The sequence below is a fragment of the Notothenia rossii genome (assembly GCF_949606895.1).
Source record: "Notothenia rossii genome assembly, chromosome: 10".
Classification (NCBI taxonomy): domain Eukaryota; kingdom Metazoa; phylum Chordata; class Actinopteri; order Perciformes; family Nototheniidae; genus Notothenia; species Notothenia rossii.
The window spans coordinates 3,531,347-3,551,366 of NC_136908.1; the positions used below are offsets into that span (position 1 = coordinate 3,531,347).

At 40.5% G+C, this 20,020-nt stretch overlaps 1 protein-coding gene and 1 long non-coding RNA gene across 3 annotated transcripts in view; both read right to left on the reverse strand.

The window, feature by feature from the left end:
* Window positions 1–336: 336 nt before the first annotated feature.
* LOC307021002 lies at window positions 337–1,673 on the reverse strand. The gene is made up of 3 exons (XR_013803057.1): window positions 1,500–1,673; window positions 757–802; window positions 337–675 (listed from the first exon to the last, which is right to left on the reverse strand). It is a non-coding gene; the product is annotated as an uncharacterized lncRNA (long non-coding RNA).
* Window positions 1,674–5,545: 3,872 nt separating this feature from the next.
* The window catches only part of LOC307021000 (CMP-N-acetylneuraminate-beta-galactosamide-alpha-2,3-sialyltransferase 1-like), a 111,916-nt gene continuing 97,441 nt past the window's right edge, over window positions 5,546–20,020 (reverse strand). For both annotated transcript variants that reach the window (XM_079652699.1, XM_079652700.1), the window contains 4 exons: window positions 14,577–14,756; window positions 9,927–9,972; window positions 9,249–9,368; window positions 5,546–7,791 (listed from right to left, as the gene is read on the reverse strand). In XM_079652699.1, coding sequence (XP_079508825.1) covers window positions 7,618–7,791; window positions 9,249–9,368; window positions 9,927–9,972; window positions 14,577–14,756 — 520 coding nt within the window. In that variant the 3' untranslated portion in view covers window positions 5,546–7,617. The remainder of the gene's footprint in view (window positions 7,792–9,248; window positions 9,369–9,926; window positions 9,973–14,576; window positions 14,757–20,020) is intronic.

The window sequence follows — 20,020 nt, forward strand, 5'->3', positions numbered from 1 at the left end:
AGCTGAGAGGGTCTTCCCTACAGCTGGCCTGATTGTGAATCGCACCCGCCTCTCCCCTGAGTAGACATGCTCATATTCTTAAACTAGAAAGAGTATTGAATAGCTGCATTCTGTGCATAGGCCCTGTTATAGGTTGTCGATCTCTGTTGTCACGGGTTACGCTACCCATAACCAGTTATGTTGTTCATGTTTGATCCCTCTTTCATTTAAAAACCAAGTTATGTTTTTAGCATGAAAGATGTAGGCCTATAGCTGTCAACTGTTCAAACTGTGATCACCAGTTCAATACATTTGACAAATTCGACTTGGTTTCTATACTTATTTCAACATGTATCTATTTATTTTTCCAAATTTAATTATTATTATTATTATTTTTGTCAACATTTTTCCCACATTTTAAATTTTTTTATATGATACGTACATTTCGGTTAATCGGTTAACCGTTTTTTGGGGGGTCGAATATACATTTGCTTTCAAATTCCCATCCCTACTTTCTACCAATATCTCTTAAATGATCCATATCAATTATAATATTGATTTTCGCAATGAACATACCTTATCGCACATGAAGATGCTGAGAATCACAGTCATAATCCCAGTGGATGGATATTGGCCCTTCTTCTTGAGCCAATTCAAATGAACGTATTTCATGAAAGCTGGACTGAGGATCATCACCTGTTCACGATTACATTTAGATGTTATCTGACATTTATTAACTAGCTCATTCCCATGAACTGTATAATAGATAATACTCACCAAATCTTTGTTAGCTTTCAAGCTTTTCTGTTCATTTCTATCTTTTCTGTTGGAGGATGAAAGAAGTGTCAGTCTGTTGTTCTTTCTCCTTCAAATTGGCTAATATTTTAAACTCTCAACGTGATGCTCACCAACAAACATGAGAGATATTGCTCAACACTTTCTATACACAATACTCCCGTGATTGGCAGTTAAACAAAACGGAAGCATTCTTGGCAACAACCACCTATAAGAGCAATAACATGTGGCTATAATAAAAGCTTTTTTCAATACACTGTCTGGGAATAGCAAACATCCGGTAGCCTAAATTCCATGCTAAGTTACCAGCTTTGGCAAATGTTCCACCCAAAAAAAATGTTTCCTCCCTGTTCAAACTTTACAACCCTTACAAACAAGCCATCATTTTTAATGTCAAGGCAATATTCCCAGACTTTAACTTTGATTTAATTGCATTTTATTACACTTTTACGTTTGTAATGCCTGTTAACATGATACTCTGACTTTAATATTTATCTCCCGATTTTGGATGAAAAAAGTAGTCTTAGCTATCCAAACTCATGATTCAAGCTAGGCATGGACGTGGGAAGGGTAAACAATAACTATTACGATATCAACATGCAATATCGTTGATGAAAAATTACGAGATGAAAATGTAGTTTACTAAATAAAAACTTTGCCAAAATCTCTCTTTACTTTCGTTGACGAAAAAGGAGGAGAGGAAATATTATCAAAGATAACGTTACATTTCTGATAGTCAGTTTTTTCCCCAGCAGTTCCATTTCCGGTGCTGCGGCTGGGCAGCAGCTGTGTGTCTGTGCTGCGCGGCGGTACATTTGAATTACACCGGGTAAACGGGACTCTAGCCTCATCCCTCCTCGGTTGCGTTCCGATAATCCAAAAATCAGCTCCTAAATTCTAACCCTATCTCCTATTCCTTGACCTCTGAGTGAAACGTCACGGGGTTAAGGGATAGTGGAGAGGAGAATTAAAAAGGATTTAGGAGAAGAGACTGCAGTGCTTTAGAGAATCCGACTGCACTTTCACTATCCGACGTGTTTATGATGCACCAGCGGACGTCATTGTGTGCGTCTGCTGCTGTGGTGAAACTATGGAAACTACAGTTTTCTATACAGCGGACTACAACATGGATGTTTAATAAGAACGACGGACTCATCTAGAGACTCTGCACCGTGCTCTGATGCTGTTGCTTTTTGCTTTATGAACAACAGAGAAACATATTCTTCATGACCAAAGTTGGAATTGAAATAAAAAATGAAAGTGAAACGTATCCTCGTCACCCTCTCCCTCCGGTCCGCATTAATACAAATTATCCCAATACGTATGATTGTATGAAAAGATCTTAAAATCAATACAAATGTATTTATTATAAACGTTAGTCCTTAACATCTATCACTGTGTACATCACCATTCAAACATCTTTTAAAAGTTGAACAAACCCCACACAGCTCAGTGAAATGTTGACTTTATTTAATCATTTCAGTAAAAACTAACGTTCATATTTCTCTTTTTGATTATAATACTGATTAACGTTCAAAACAAAGCACTTTGGCAACTTACCACATACGTTTGAAAATGCTTAATAACCACCGTAACTTTCATGATATAATTTCTCCGTCATAATCGTTTGTTTCTGCGAACAGCCGACTGTTGTGTGACGGCAAATGCTGGAGGTTATAAAGGAAGTTTGAAACCTCCTTTCCTTTCATTTAGAGAATTGGAACGGCACTTAACATGGCTGCCACTGACGTACTTCCGGGTCATTTCACTTGGTTAGGAAGATCCCAAGCTAAATGGACTATTAGAATCCAACCCTCGACTCCTCTCTTCCCCTCCTACGGGACTTGACCCAGAAATCGATCAAGACACGCCATTTTGAAGGACGTCCCAATAGCTGAAATGCAGACGGAGGAGTCGAGGAGGGGTGAGGGAGGAGGGGTGCTGGAGGAGACGAAAGGGAGGATACAAGCGAGCAGACTACGCGGAAGTGTTTTCACCACTCGCGTATAAAAGCCCCGCCCCCACCTTCACAGCTGAGAGGTTTCTCAATACTCAAATTTCCCCTCCTCGACTCCTCGACTCCTCGGTCCTCCGGTAGTGACCCGGAAATGAATTTCAGCGCGCCATTTTGAAGGACATCTAATTTCTCTAAATGCACTTCGAGGACCGAGCATCGAGCGTCGAGGACGCTCTCTGGAGGAGCTCTAACCGAGGAGACACTGATGCATCCTCCACGGCTCCTCCACGGTTATGGCTAGAAAGGATCCGTCTTGTGTAAAACTCTCGCGAGAGTTCGGCTGAATGTCACGTGGCTGAATGTTTACGTTTGGCAGGCAGCCTTTCAGTTAGGATCGTTAACATCAGTTGGCCACAGCAAATGCTGGTGAGAAGCTAAACTATCTATTAATTATGTCAATGACAGGGAGTATGATTGTCGAAAAGCGGTCTTGCTGGTGTTCAAAGAAGAATGACAACACTGTAGATCACCAACACTATGGTTTATTTTTTATTCACAGGCAAGTCAACGTTGTCGCAGTAAAAGTCCCAAGTAAGCTCCTGGTGCAATAAAATGTTCCCTTGCAGTGTTTTACTATTATGTCTGATGTTTCTCTATTAATATTGCTACTGCATTAATGTGTATGTTGCATCATGTTACTGCTGTAGATGTGTTTCCGAGCCGCTCCAATTACAACGAGAGTTACAACGAGAACGTGACGTCATATTTACACTAGACGGATCCTTTCTAGCCATAACCCTCCTCCACGGATGCATTTCCGGGAACGTTGGAGGCGTGACGCACGGCCGGACTTATCTCAGCCAATGACAGCTCTGCATGCATCCTTTGGATATTATTTTAGTAACTGTCTGCTTTCATCGCAATGCGATGTTTACAGTGAGAACAGCTGTGAGGTCCGTGCAGAAAGCAGAGCAGTGTGTAAAATATATATCACTCAGTATAACAGGCCTACAATAATTTCTGTATTTGTATGCTTTAGTTTAGTAGATATCTACAAACAAAGAGTCGATATTTTTCTAAGAACATTTAGTGCTTCACATAATAAAATACACAACGGCTGTAGCCTGATTATGCTTTTAGGAGCAGTAGGTGTGTGTGGTACAGTGTTTAGGTGTGTGTGTGGTACAGTGTGTAGGTGTGTGTGTGGTACAGTGTGTAGGTGTGTGTGTGGTACAGTGTGTAGGTGTGTGTGTGGTACAGTGTGTAGGTGTGTGTTGTTGTACAGTGCGTAGATGCGGCGGACAGACGGGTCTCAGTTGGTTTGGTGTCCTATGCTTACTTTTAATACTTGTACAACTTTTGGCCCGTAATTTAAATTCCCCATTTCAGCGACCAGAGAGGGGGGGGGGGGGGGGGGGGGGAGATATCCAGTCTCTGATTGTGTTACGTTATTATGAGAGTGCTCTCATACTTGTTTGATTCTGAAATGTTATATATTTATATAAATATATGTGTGTGTGTATATGTCCATATCTGTAGCCTGTTATTGTCTCATTATACCGCACTGTGAATGAATTAAAAGTAAATATATATAAGTCGTCATGAACACATCTGTCCATCAGAGAGCTGCTGTGCCTCCTGTCATCATTAATGGACGTCTCTTTAAAATGAACGCTCAGAGGAGAGGAGTTCTCATTTCTCTAACCGCCTGCTGCTTCCACTCCTCTCTCCTCGGTTCCCCACCTCTATCCTCCGCTCGCATCTCCTGTGGGTGGCACACCAAGTCTCGAGGATAGGAGTCGAGGATAGGAGTCGAGGAGGGGAAATTTGAGTATTGAGAAACCTCTCCGGTCTATTTCAACAGAGGAAAACAGACAACTGGAAGATGAGTGGAAAAGCGTCACATAAATGTATAAGTGCTCACAGCTCCGTGGGAATTATTATGTGCAATTCATTTCTAAAAGGCTTTCACATTACTATAATTATATTTTTATTTAAATGTAGGCTACATTTTACACCAAAACGGAACACAAAAGCAGGACCAACCATCATACATTGAATTCCTTGACTAACGAAAGATTCATTCATTTAAATAAATATTTAATAACAAATGGGCCGGTTCTAAGGGGTTATTCAGTTAAGCGACGTCCGTTTGTGATGACGCCGCACAGCTGATGTCTGACAGCAGCCAGATCAATGCATGCCTTGCATCGTCCAATCAGTGAGAGATACAGAGTAAGGGGGCGGTGCGAGTGTCTGAGGATTTCACCGGAGGATTGTCTGGTAGCTCCGCGATTATCGCTCCTCCGTTATCACTCCTCGATCCTCCGGCAAAAATAAGGCCACTGGGACGGTACTCAAGATGGCACAGACACATCAACTTCCGGTGATACAGAGCCCGAGGTGCGAGGAAATAAAAAATAAGAGAAGTGAGACGCCCCCCAGGGGGGGAACCGAGGAGAGAGGAGGGGAAGCAGCAGGCGGTTAGAGAAATTAGATGTCCTTCAACATGGCGCGCTGAAATCCATTGCTGGGTCACTACCGGAGGACCCAGGATTCGAGGAGTCGAGGAGGGGAAATTAGAGAAATGAGAAAGGGCCTGTGTGTCTGTATTGTACTGCTTCCTTTAAAAAAACATGTCTAAAGCTGCACATTGTATTATTTATATTTAATTAACCTCCTTGTTCTTTTCAGCATAGCAGGCTCCATTTGAGTTTTCGTGTATTGTGGAAGAAAACTGAATATCTGAATTTGTTTTATCATCCATCTCTCCCACACAAGTCAGTACCAATGACTTGAAAATGGAGAAAAAAATCAACGAAGTGCCGCTTTAATGGGTTTTATATAACAATTAAGACCTCAACTGGATGGAAATAAGAAGTGTGACGGACATAGATGTGTTTAAATTCAGATTTAAAAGAGTCAATACTACATCTGTGTACAATTGCACCAATAAAGGGATGTTTATGCAAACACATGTTGTTGTCCACTAGGGGGCAGTATCCCTCCTTAGAAAATATGTACTGTTGTCTGCATGGTGGCTGACATATTTGAATTTAAAGAAACGATGTGTTTATCAGTCTGTTATACCCGGAGAGAAAAATAAAGATAATGAAGACATTGATCGGGCAAACGTCTTATTATGTTTTAAGGCACATGGAGCAAATCATACCATATAAGCACCAGCAAGCTCAATTCTCAAGACTCATCTGAAATAAAAAAAACACTTCAGATCACAGATTATTTTTTGGTGAAATTGATAACACATCGTCACAAAGCTTTCTCACAGTAACATCAAGTTCAGCGACTGCAGCTAACAACGTCAAACAGCTGTGAAAGTGCAAGACTTTAAGACAAACTTACTGACAATATGGTTAATGTTTGTATCAGGCATATGATAGTTGACAAATAGAATAGTATAAACTAAACAAATGTAGTTAAACTGCTGATTAATATTACAATAAAGTACAATTTGATGGAGAACATTAAGTCTTTAAATTCTCCCATTAGAAGGCACTTAACACCTACTTCTTATGAATAATATATGTCACATTGATATAAAAAATGTACAATTGATTTTTCACGATAAGGCACCCCTGTATAGGCTGTATTTCTGTCACATTTCTAAGATAAACACCTTGACACCTCAATCATTTTTCTTCATAGCAGTGAGTGATTCAAAACCTCATCGATGGCTTCACTTTAGAAAGACTCGTTCTCTGACATTTGCTGCAGGCCAAAGAAGAACGCTCCAACAATCATCCCCTGAAGATGTGTTTTAATCGTTGCCTGCTCACATTTAAATAGTTAATAATTGTTATTCTAGTTTTCCATCTACAGTTTGCATGGTCTGGTGTAGAACAACTGAAAGGTAAGGAGAGTATTTGGTATTTCCTAACCCTAACCCTAACAGCATGACATTTCAAGTGGCTTTGAAACATCAATTTCTCTATGTTGAGATATGTACAGGGAATAATATTAAACAAATGAATGACTAAATCAAATTGGACTGATTCGAATAACTTTGAAGCTTATTTTTCTCGGTGTAGACGGACTCAGACGTGAGCACTTCTAAAACCCTGGCTACAATTTGTAAATATCATAATATGCTAAAAAGTGCGATCTTTGGGGCTGATTTTGGACTTAATGCAGGAGTGTCCCATGGCCAGCGAGGCGTGTGGCGCAGTGGATTAGTGCGTTGGTGTTGGGATCAGGGAGGCACAGGTTCAAACCCCACTGCAGTCAGCATTTCGTTGTGTCCCTGAGACACTTCACCCCAAACTGCTCCTGTGGGGATTGTCCACAGTAAGTCCCTTTGGATAAAAGTGTCTAACAAGTGACATGTATGTGTGTTAAACTACATTTGTAATCTAATATGCAAATCACTTATGAGAATGATGTCCCAATCTATCAGTGTAATGGGAAAATAGTGGATTCTCCAAGCAGTTCTCAAACACTTTTTGTACCCTCATATGCGATAAATGTTATTTTTAGCCAGCCCAGGTCACGTATTATAGTACAAATCTGTGTTGGAGGACTTATACTATACAATAGTACAAAAGCAGTCCTTGTCTGCATGCTTGTTGATTTCCACCATTGTGTTGTCCGGAGGAATTACACGAACCAATGGCAGTGTGACTTCTGACTTGTTGGCGGTCTGTCGTTGTTCGGAAACACAGAGAGTGAAGTTCTGTTCTATCTCAATAGGTAGCATTGCTCATTGTCTAAGGTAAAGAAAGGGAAACTGGTCGGACCAGGAAAGTTCATCGGAGAATGTCTTTTGAAACACGAAAAGGACATTCTTCCAGCGTGAGTGAGGCGATGAAAAGTCAAACATTGAAAGGCTGTAGACCAGTTTCGTGGTTGCTGTCCATGTAGGCTTTGTATCATCTGCCGTGAAACATTTGGATTTTGTGCTTGTCTGCCAGCAGCATGGTGACATTATATTCGTAATCTCCGTCGTGGACTCCCGTGTGTCGGAAAGCTCCGGCCAAGTGGTTTTCCTCCCAGTAGTGGTGCCAGTTTCCATACTGGTCTGCGCCAAACCCAAACACATTGACCTGGAGAAGAAGAGGAACAAAACGCAATGTGTCACAAACACAGTAGAACATCATGGATACTCAGGGGTGTCCACGTTTTTCACCGAGGGCCACATACAGAAAAATATACGAAGGGCTGGGCCGCTCACGAGAGGTATACTGCTTCATAAGTTCAGTTATAAGTTGGACAAATCAATCAAATGTAGGTAAATTATGGTTGATATTGATGAAAAAAGCTCTCTGTAGAGTTTCATTTATTGTGTTGGCAGGTCATTTCTTAAAACAGAAGTCTCAGATTGATTATAATAAGGAAAAATATGAAGGGTAGATTTCAAGGTTGTTATGGAAATGTGTTTTTGGGCTTTTTTCTTATCAACTAAGATTTGTTAGAACATGTTTTCAACTTGAATTGACTGCATTTATTTGAAAATTGGGCCTACACACATGAATACTGTGTTATATAATTGAACATATGTATTTAAGAAGTAAAATAGCAGATGTTTAATTTGTGGGCCATATTTTATTTAATATTACACTTTTGGAATTTGCTGAGAGCCAATTCAAAATGGTCCGTAGTTTGGACACCCCTGTACTTCACTTCATCATTAATGGATTTTTTCCAGCTTTCACATTATGTCAAAATCCTCTAAGAGTGGCTAATACTGGTCTTTGGACAAGGGTGCTGGAAAAAAAAGCAAACAGAGAGGTTGTTTAGTTTCAACCGAACTATTCCTATCTCACACTGCACTGTAACTTTTATTCATGCGTTTTGTCTTTTAATGTTTATTTTATTATCTTAGCTTTTTAAAATGCCATTTTCTTAATGTGTTTCATTTTTTGAATTGCCTTGTGTTGAAAGGTGCTATATAAATAAACTTACCTTGCCTAGTTTAACTTTAAAAAATATATATCTATTAAATAATAAACTTCAGTGGACTTTCCAGAAATAAAAACACAATCAAAAATCCAATATAACTATTCTGTTCAGGCAATTTACTGTCAAAAATAATTGACCAAATAATGCATAACATAATATGCTTAAGGTCAACATGATAAATGGCTCCAACACACACACACACACACACACACACACACACACACACACACACACACACACACACAGACAGACAGACAGACAGACAGACAGACAGACAGACAGACAGACAGACAGACAGACAGACAGACAGACAGACAGACAGATAGTTAGACAGACAGACACACAGACAGACAGACAGACAGACAGACAGAAGACAGCTAGTCAAACAGACAGACAGACAGACAGACAGACAGACAGACAGACAGACAGACAGACAGACAGACAGACAGACAGACAGACAGACAGACAGACAGACAGACAGACAGACAGACAGACACACACACACGCACACACACACACACACACACACACACACACACACTTCTGAAATGCAAATTATGTTTCTGAGGAATTTCAGCAGGAAGTGTTTATGAGGACTCACCTCGTCACAGATGTGCAGAGCGAGCAGTAAACTGAGGAAGCCTGTAGAAGGATATCGTCCGTGACCTTCGAGCCAAGACTCGTAGACGTATTTGAGAAATGTTGGACTGTAAATCAACACCTGCAAAATAAATGGATTCGTTAAAAAGTCCTTTGTTATTTACCGTGTTGAAAAAGAAACAGACTGAGGTCAGCGTTTTGATTAACAGACAAAACCATGAACTTCACCAGTTTTTTGTTGTTGAAAACATATTTTATGAAATGTTATATTTAAACATGCAAATTAGGCTTTATCCTATTAATTATGTTACCTTTGAATAATCCAGATTTAAGAGTATTTTTTGATTTGGTTGACATATTTTAGTCAAAGACTTCGACAGAGGAAGCAGCCTTACATTTTTCTATTGATTTTCACCATGTTTTTACAAAAAAGAGGTTTATTTAAATATTAAAAGCCTCTGTTTAAACCTTTAGAATACAGTCAGGACTTAATATACTACATGGTGTTAATGTTAGTGATACCAAAATGGAGATTTCTGCAACAGTATGAGAAAAAAACTTGTTTAAAGTGAAGTGCACCTAAAAAATGATGAAGGATAGAATAAAATAAATAACGTCAGATCAAAAGTAAAACCATGTTCAATTCAACAAACTCTATGTTAACCTCTCTTTGACTCACCTTATCTTTATTTGCCTTTATCCTTGATGTAACAGCTGTATATGTCCTGGAAGATAAGAAAAACATAGCAGGAGTGTAAACATTTGGGCTTTAATAAACTTGAATATCCTTGAAATCCTTGAACAATTCGTCTTTGGAAACGTTCACAGTGTGAGCTTCTATGCATTTCTGACTTAACCTAGGAAACGTGTTAATATACATGATGATTTCAAAAGAATAGGCTTAGTGTTAGGTCACATGACTGCTCGTATGTTGATGTTTTTGCATGTTGCATCAATCGTCACCTGAGAGCAGTCACGGTGGAGTTGTTATAATTCCAGTGAGTTGGGAATGACATGGGAGACGACCTTCAAATGAGACGACCTTCAAATAAAGCTGTGTGTTCAGTTCCCATATTTAAATGCTGCGATTTGCACAGAGAAAACCTTCTTGACAAAGTGTAAATATAAAGGGGGCTCTATTATTAGGCTCCTCCCTCTCCTGCAGTGTGTGTTCTACAGGTTTTTGTGAATGGTCTGCAAAGGTTAACCTCCGTGTGTAGGGAGTTTCTCCCCCCCCACGCCCTCTGTTTACTTCATATCATAGTGTTGGGAAAATACTGAATGTACTCTTCCAATCTCAGAGTACACACGATAACAAGGGTATCCCAACTGTGGCTGTGTACATGACAGGATGTATTAGTTAGTGAAAAAGTCATAATGTTGAGGAAAAATTCATAATTTTGAGGAAAAAGTCATAATGTTTGAGATTTTTGAGAAAAAGTCATAATTTTTAGGAAAAAGTCAAGATTTTGATTTTTTTTTTAGGATTTTGAGAAAACAGTCAGGATTTTCAGATTTTCAAAAAAAAAAAACATTTTGAGAAAAAAACTCTATTTAGTTCATGACAGGATGTATGATAACAAGAACCGGTATTCCTCCATCTTGGGACTGTGTAACTCCCTCTCTTGGATATCAGCATGTGAAGGACACTGTTCAGGAACTAGTTGATGCTCTGTATGTGATGACTACTTCCATTCTGGAGAGGATCACACATACATGGATCCTGAGATTGAAGATCAAGCCGGGGACCAGTGATATTTTTCTAACATAGTCACATCACTATGTAACACTTGCACTTCTATTGGCTTGTTTTGTGTGTGACAGTACAGGAAGTCATATGTTGTAAAGTAGTGGAAGGAACTTCTGTTTAAAGGGGCCATATTAGGCTTTTTGCGGTTATCCCTTTCCTGTAGTGTTTTACAGTATATAGGTTTTCTGTGTATGTAAATGGTCTGCAAAGGCTAAAATCCCAACATTGACCAATCACAACAGAGCCTGAAAGCTAACCAATCGGAGAGGACTCTTTAAAGTAGAGACACTACATACTGATATACACCTGAACATCAGCAGGAGAGGACTCTTTAAAGTAGAGACACTACATACTGATATACACCTGAACATCAGCAGGAGAGGACTCTTTAAAGTAGAGACACTACATACTGATATACACCTGAACATCAGCAGGAGAGGACTCTTTAAAGTAGAGACACTACATACTGATGTACACCTGAACATCAGCAAGAGAGGACTCTTTAAAGTAGAGACACTACATACTGATATACACCTGAACATCAGCAGGAGAGGACTCTTTAAAGTAGAGACGCTACATATTGATATGATCCTGAAAATGTAAACCCAGTATGTGCTCTTTAAAGCCACTAAAATATTCCACACTGTGCAGACTGAGTTTGAGAAGTAAATGGATGGCATACTAATGAGTGAAACGAAAAGTAATGATCACACTGTGAGATACCATCCTGACAAATCTTTCCAATTAAAGTTTTATTAAGGCTATTGCAATGTTACTCATTGAAATTCAAATATTATACAGACTGGCTTTAATGTGCTTCTGTACAATATAACCGGCCAACCATTTTGTCTTCATTTTGTGCTGAACGAATGTGAAAATGGCCGAGTGTCTGCTGGTGCGTTAAATTATCCAGAACACTTAGCACTAATGTTATAAAATGCATACTTCCATGCGTGAAATGTTTGCATTGAGAACTGCAATCAGTCCCTTTGTCATTTTAAAGAGGCCCTTTTCTATTTAACAAGACTAGAAAATGTAAAATTCACAGCCCTCATTTGAGATCTAACGGCTGTTGGGTTAACGCTGACATTACCGCCAATACTGTGAAATGTAATGAGGCAGAAAGATTGCTTTGGAGTTGGACGACAACTATAGGAAACATTTGGATTCACTCGTCCTTATACAGCCTAACATGTTGGCATGTGTGAGTTATTGGCAGCTTTTTGAACATTTTTGGACGTCCAGTAATCAAGCTAATGATCACAGGGTCATTGAGAACGAAGTAGCTAATTGGAGAAATGTACTGGAAGATTAACACAGAATGATTATTCTTATACAGCCATCTGACAAATAGGAATACTGAGTGAATGCTGTTATGACAATCTGCTAGTTGGAGAGTGTGAATGGATTTGTGGGGAAGCAACACACGATGCATAGTAATCAGTTCAAAGCTATTTAATATATAAGGACAGTTTTTGGATTTAATTGAGAAATGAAGCTCAGCACAAGTTCAACCAGGAAGACCTTCTTTACTCTTCATTTACTATTTCCATGTCACTACTCTCTATCCTCTCAAAAGGTGATCGGGGGCGTCACTCCCCAGCTTAACCAATCACTTCGCTCTATTCTCACAAGCCTATCATTGCGCTCCGCTAAACCTTTTAAATCTGCTCTCCCCTCTGACAGCTGTCATTTCAGGTGACTCGATGTAACCCTCCTCCACCCCTTTTCACCTCCTGTCCCTCTGAATCCAGGGTCGAGCTAAGCCCCTCCCCTTCAGACCGAACCCAACTATCCATTCACCACCACCAGGGTCAAGCTAAGCCCCTCCCCTTCAGACCGACCCCAACTATCCATTCACCACCACCAGGGTCAAGCTAAGCCCCTCCCCTTCAGACCGAACCCAACTATCCTCCATTCACCACCACCAAGGTCAAGCTAAGCCACTCCCCTTCAGACCGAACCCAACTATCTATTCATCACCACCAGGGTCAAGCTAAGCCCCTCCCCTTAAGACCGACCCCAACTATCTATTCACCACCACCAGGGTCAAGCTAAGCCCCTCCGCCTCAGACCGACCCCAACTATCTATTCACCACCACCAGGGTCAAGCTAAGCCCCTCCCCTTCAGACCCACCCTAACTATCTATTCACCACCACCAGGGTCAAGCTAAGCCCCTCCCCTTCAGACCGAACCCAACTATCCATTCACCACCACCAGGGTCAAGCTAAGCCCCTCCCCTTCAGACCGAACCCAACTATCCATTCACCACCACCAGGGTCAAGCTAAGCCCCTCTCCTTCAGACCCACCCTAACTATCTATTCACCACCACCAGGGTCAAGCTAAGCCCCTCCACCTCAGACCGAACCCAACTATCTATTCACCACCATGAGGGTCAAGCTAAGCCACTCCCCTTCAGACCGAACCCAACTATCCATTCACCACCACCAGGGTCAAGCTAAGCCCCTCCACCTCAGACCGAACCCAACTATCTATTCACCACCACCAGGGTCAAGCTAAGCCCCTCCCCTTCAGACCGACCCCAACTATCCATTCACCACCACCAGGGTCAAGCCAAGCCCCTCCCCTTCAGACCGAACCCAACTATCCTCCATTCACCACCACCAAGGTCAAGCTAAGCCACTCCCCTTCAGACCGAACCCAACTATCTATTCATCACCACCAGGGTCAAGCTAAGCCCCTCCCCTTAAGACCGACCCCAACTATCTATTCACCACCACCAGGGTCAAGCTAAGCCCCTCCAACTCAGACCAACCCCAACTATCTATTCACCACCACCAGGGTCAAGCTAAGCCCCTCCCCTTCAGACCCACCCTAACTATCTATTCACCACCACCAGGGTCAAGCTAAGCCCCTCCCCTTCAGACCGAACCCAACTATCCATTCACCACCACCAGGGTCAAGCTAAGCCACTCCCCTTCAGACCCACCCTAACTATCCATTCACCACCACCAGGGTCAAGCTAAGCCCCTCCACCTCAGACCGAACCCAACTATCTATTCACCACCATGAGGGTCAAGCTAAGCCACTCCCCTTCAGACCGAACCCAACTATCCATTCACCAACCAGGGTCAAGCTAAGCCCCTCCCCTTCAGACCAAACCCAACTATCCATTCACCACCACCAGGGTCAAGCTAAGCCACTCCCCTTCAGACCCACCCTAACTATCCATTCACCACCACCAGGGTCAAGCTAAGCCCCTCCACCTCAGACCGAACCCAACTATCTATTCACCACCACCAGGGTCAAGCTAAGCCCCTCCCCTTCAGACCGAACCCAACTATCCACTCACCACCATCAGTGTCTAGACCCCGGGGGGTTTCATCGGATCGGTTCTCCCGTCCCGAATGATACTCCTGCACAACGGGGCCGAATCACCAAAACTCCATTACATTCACTCGTGTATTCCTGGCAATAAATATGCATTCTTATTATTATTATTAAGTACTTGTAGAACCGTCCCTTTCAAGCAACACCTCTCACATTAAACATAATCATTTGATCCATTACATTTAAGGATATGGACGCAGCTTCATCATCAGATAAGTACACTTACTGTTTGATGGTTCCTGTGGTCAGAGCACTGATGATCCACTGCAGGTCTAGAGTTTTGAAAGGAACCAGCACCAGACACGTGTTGTTCTCCAGGTCTATCGCACTCTCTGGATACATGACATGATGTGTTGTTCTGGAGCCAACATCCTCCTCAAAACCAGACGTGGGACCCTGGTTCATTCTGAAAGACACAGGAAAGCAGAGAGATTTTAGTTTTTCACCATGTTTTGTTTAAAAAAAAACAATTACCGTAATTTTCGGAATATAAACCGCGCCTTTTTTCCCATTTTTCGACGCTGCGGTTTATATAACGGTGCGGCTAATCTATGGATTTTTACAGCTAACGGCCACTAGGGGACCTCCTAAATCTATGGATTTTACAGGTTACAGTCCACCACCTTTAACTCTATGGGCTTTATGGCCGGTCCGCGCCCCCCACCTTTAAGCGGCGGGCTCCAGCAGGAAAAGCTGCAGGCCGGAAAAGAGTGAGACAGGTAGCGCGCAAAAGTAAAAGTGGAACCGAGACTGGTACGAGAGACAGAACGAGAGCAAGACAGACATTACGAGAGCGAGACAGTTTGTCCCCGTACCACTGGTTGAAAACCACTGCTGTAGATCACTGCCGGTACGTGCGCTGGGAGCGCACCGTTTAAGTTTGAAAGTTGAAAAGTGTGTGTGTCTGAAACGCTATGTGATACAGTACAGTTTACACAGCACATGTTCTGTAGCTACTATTGCACTAAATGCTAACACTTGAATACGTTATGCAAATATGCAACTTGTTTGTTGAAATGTTAATAAATGGGAGCTTCCTCAAACAGCCATCTCTTTCCCGACAATCCCCTCTGTGCACGAACCCTTACATATGGTAATTAAACATTCAAACACCTGCGGCTTATAGTCCAGTGCGGCTTATATATGTACACATCATTCAATTTAGCTGCTGCGGCTTATATTCAGGTGCCTCTATAGTCCGACAATTACGGTAGATTTATTTCGAGCTTGTAAGGCAAGGCAAGTTTATTTATAGCACATTTCAACACAAAGCAATTCAAAGTGCTTTACAAAAATGAAAGACATTAAGAGCATTAAGAAACATATTATGAAATGACATGAATTATGATACTGAGCAGGACCTGTGAACTCATAGTTGTTGTTTCTTGTCATTGTATTTATTTTTCGTTGTTTTGCACCAAAACAATTCTTTGTTTACAACATGACGAACATGACGATGACCTAATCTTTTATTTTCAAGAAAGATGTACGCTAGAGGGGGACCAGAAAAGTTTTTTTAAAGATCCCATGACATGCTTTTCTGGTTATTACCCGTCCCCTTGTGCAAAAGTCACAAACCCTCAAAGTACACCCTGTAGCGAGTAAAACTCTAACACAGAAAATACTATGCTGCCCCAGAACGCCTCGTTGTGGATTTTTCTTTTACCATTTGTTTCTTCCTGGGCATAGTGACGTAACGGGTATAGTGACGTAACGGGTATAGTGACGTAACGGGTATAGTGACGTATAACGGGTATAGTGACGTAACGGGTATAGTGACGTATAACGGGCATAGTGACGTATAACGGGTATAGTGACGTATAACGGGTATAGTGACGTAACGGGTATAGTGACGTATAACGGGTATAGTGACGTAACGGGTATAGTGACGTATAACGGGTATAGTGACGTAACGGGTATAGTGACGTATAACGGGCATAGTGACGTACAACGGGTATAGTGACGTAACGGGTATAGTGACGTAAAGGGTATAGTGACGTATAACGGGCATAGTGACGTATAACGGGTATAGTGACGTATAACGGGTATAGTGACGTAACGGATATAGTGACGTAACGGGTATAGTGACGTATAACGGGCATAGTGACGTATAACAGGTATAGTGACGGATAACGGGTATAGTGACGTAACGGGTATAGTGACATATAACGGGCATAGTGACGTATAACGGGTATAGTGACGTATAACGGGTATAGTGACGTAACGGGTATAGTGACGTAACGGGTATAGTGACGTAACGGCTCCGCGGATTGGTCCAAATGGCTCCTCACACACTAACACATTCTCACTCCTAACTCGTACTATAGTGACGTTATGTCAGGATCCCTTGGCGTCTCTATCAAACGCAGTGGGGGCCCTTTAGCGTCAATTTTCAACTAACAGGGAGTCCCCATTGACTTGCATAGAGCTCCCTGAACGTTGTTAATAGACGAGTGGGGATGGGGGAGAAATGCTCTGCAGACCCATTCTCACAGCGTTAGAAACCTTTTTCTTACTCAATATCAAGCCACACTTATTGTTTTTACTTCGGCTGTGAGTGTGTGTGTGCTCAGGATGAGTTCAGGCTGAGTTTCGCGGTGTCTCGCAGACCCCACGTAGCAACCAGGAAACGACACCAGTAATACAGCTCACACTGTCCGCTCCTCGAGCCTCAAGGGGCGGAGCAGCGAGACCCACACCGTCCCACCAACACGGCACCCAGACCCCAAGCAGCATTCTCATCTGTTTGTTATTACTGGTGTCTACCTGATAAACAAAAACATTACTGACTTACAAATTAAATAAAAACAAATGATCTATCTAATTACACATCCGAAAAGGGGTGGGAAGAAGTTTACACTTATTTAATCCCACCCCTTCTCCCAAAAACTAAATTATTAACCTTTTTCTTTTTCTATCTAAATATATGTCTACATACAATTTACATTTACAATTATGAATAGATGATATCCTTATTACTACAATATATATATATATTTCCACACGACTGCACAAATCGAAGATTATTTCGAACCACATGATGCAACATTTGTTTTTTTTCTTCTGCTATTCCCCATAACCAACAAGTCAAAACAAAGCGCATGAGAAAACAATTTGCAAATGTCGAGACAAAAAGCTCCATTTGCCCAATTTCCGTACGTGTTGGACCTCCAAATAGCCATTCAGGGTTCATTCAGAGCTCAACAATCACCACTTGGCAAGCAAGGCATGGCTATTATTATTTCTAACAATACACACTCAAGCTGCACCAGTAATTGGACAGCATATAGTTTGACAGTGGGAATAGGCATTGGTCAGTGACAGGAAGTGGCACAGAGGAGCAGAGGTGGGAAGTAGTGGAGTACAACTACAATATATATAGTACATTTTTCTGGTATCAGTACTTTACTTTTACTTTCTACTTCTTACATGTTGAACTCAAACACCTGTACTTTCTACTTCTTACATGTTGAACTCAAATACCTGTAGTTTCTACTTCTTACATGTTGAACTCAAAGACCTGTACTTTCTACTTCTTACATGTTGAACACAAATACCTGTACTTTCTACTTCTTACATGTTGAACTCAAACACCTGTACTTTCTACTTCTTACATGTTGAACTCAAATACCTGTACTTTCTACTTCTTACATGTTGAACTCAAATACCTGTACTTTCTACTTCTTACATGTTGAACACAAATACCTGTACTTTCTACTTCTTACATGTTGAACACAAATACCTGTACTTTCTACTTCTTACATGTTGAACTCAAATACCTGTACTTTCTACTTCTTACATGTTGAACACAAATACCTGTACTTTCTACTTCTTACATGTTGAACTCAAACACCTGTACTTTCTACTTCTTACATGTTGAACTCAAATACCTGTACTTTCTACTTCTTACATGTTGAACACAAATACCTGTACTTTCTACTTCTTACATGTTGAACACAAATACCTGTACTTTCTACTTCTTACATGTTGAACTCAAAGACCTGTACTTTCTACTTCTTACATGTTGAACACAAATACCTGTACTTTCTACTTCTTACATGTTGAACTCAAACACCTGTACTTTCTACTTCTTACATGTTGAACTCAAATACCTGTACTTTCTACTTCTTACATGTTGAACACAAATACCTGTACTTTCTACTTCTTACATGTTGAACTCAAATACCTGTACTTTCTACTTCTTACATGTTGAACTCAAATACCTGTACTTTCTACTTCTTACATGTTGAACACAAATACCTGTACTTTCTACTTCTTACATGTTGAACTCAAATACCTGTACTTTCTACTTCTTACATGTTGAACACAAATACCTGTACTTTCTACTTCTTACATGTTGAACACAAATACCTGTACTTTCTACTTCTTACATGTTGAACTCAAATACCTGTACTTTCTACTTCTTACATGTTGAACTCAAATACCTGTACTTTCTACTTCTTACATGTTGAACTCAAATACCTGTACTTTCTACTTCTTACATGTTGAACTCAAATACCTGTACTTTCTACTTCTTACATGTTGAACTCAAATACCTTTACTTTATACTTCTTACATGTTGAACTCAAATACCTGTACTTTCTACTTCTTACATGTTGAACTCAAATACCTTTACTTTCTACTTCTTACATGTTGAACTCAAATACCTGTACTTTCTACTTCTTACATGTTGAACTCAAATACCTGTACTTTCTACTTCTTACATGTTGAACTCAAATACCTGAGCTTTCTACTTCTTACATGTTGAACTCAAATACCTGTACTTTCTACTTCTTACATGTTGAACTCAAATACCTGTACTTTCTACTTCTTACATGTTGAACTCAAACACCTGTACTTTCTACTTCTTACATGTTGAACTCAAATACCTGTACTTTCTACTTCTTACATGTTGAACTCAAATACCTGTACTTTCTACTTCTCACATGTTGAACACAAATACCTGTACTTTCTACTTCTTACATGTTGAACTCAAATACCTGTACTTTCTACTTCTTACATGTTGAACTCAAATACCTGTACTTTCTACTTCTTACATGTTGAACTCAAATACCTGTACTTTCTACTTCTTACATGTTGAACTCAAATACCTGTACTTTCTACTTCTTACATGTTGAACACAAATACCTGTACTTTCTACTTCTTACATGTTGAACTCAAATACCTGTACTTTCTACTTCTTACATGTTGAACTCAAATACCTGTACTTTCTACTTCTTACATGTTGAACTCAAATACCTTTACTTTCTACTTCTTACATGTTGAACTCAAATACCTGTACTTTCTACTTCTTACATGTTGAACCCAAATACCTGTACTTTCTACTTCTTACATTTTGAACTCAAATACCTGTACTTTCTACTTCTCACATGTTGAACCCAAATACCTGTACTTTCTACTTCTTACATGTTGAACACAAATACCTGTACTTTCTACTTCTTACATTTTGAACTCAAATACCTGTACTTTCTACTTCTTACATGTTGAACCCAAATACCTGTACTTTCTACTTCTTACATGTTGAACCCAAATACCTGTACTTTCTACTTCTTACATTTTGAACTCAAATACCTGTACTTTCTACTTCTTACATGTTGAACCCAAATACCTGTACTTTCTACTTCTTACATGTTGAACTCAAATACCTGT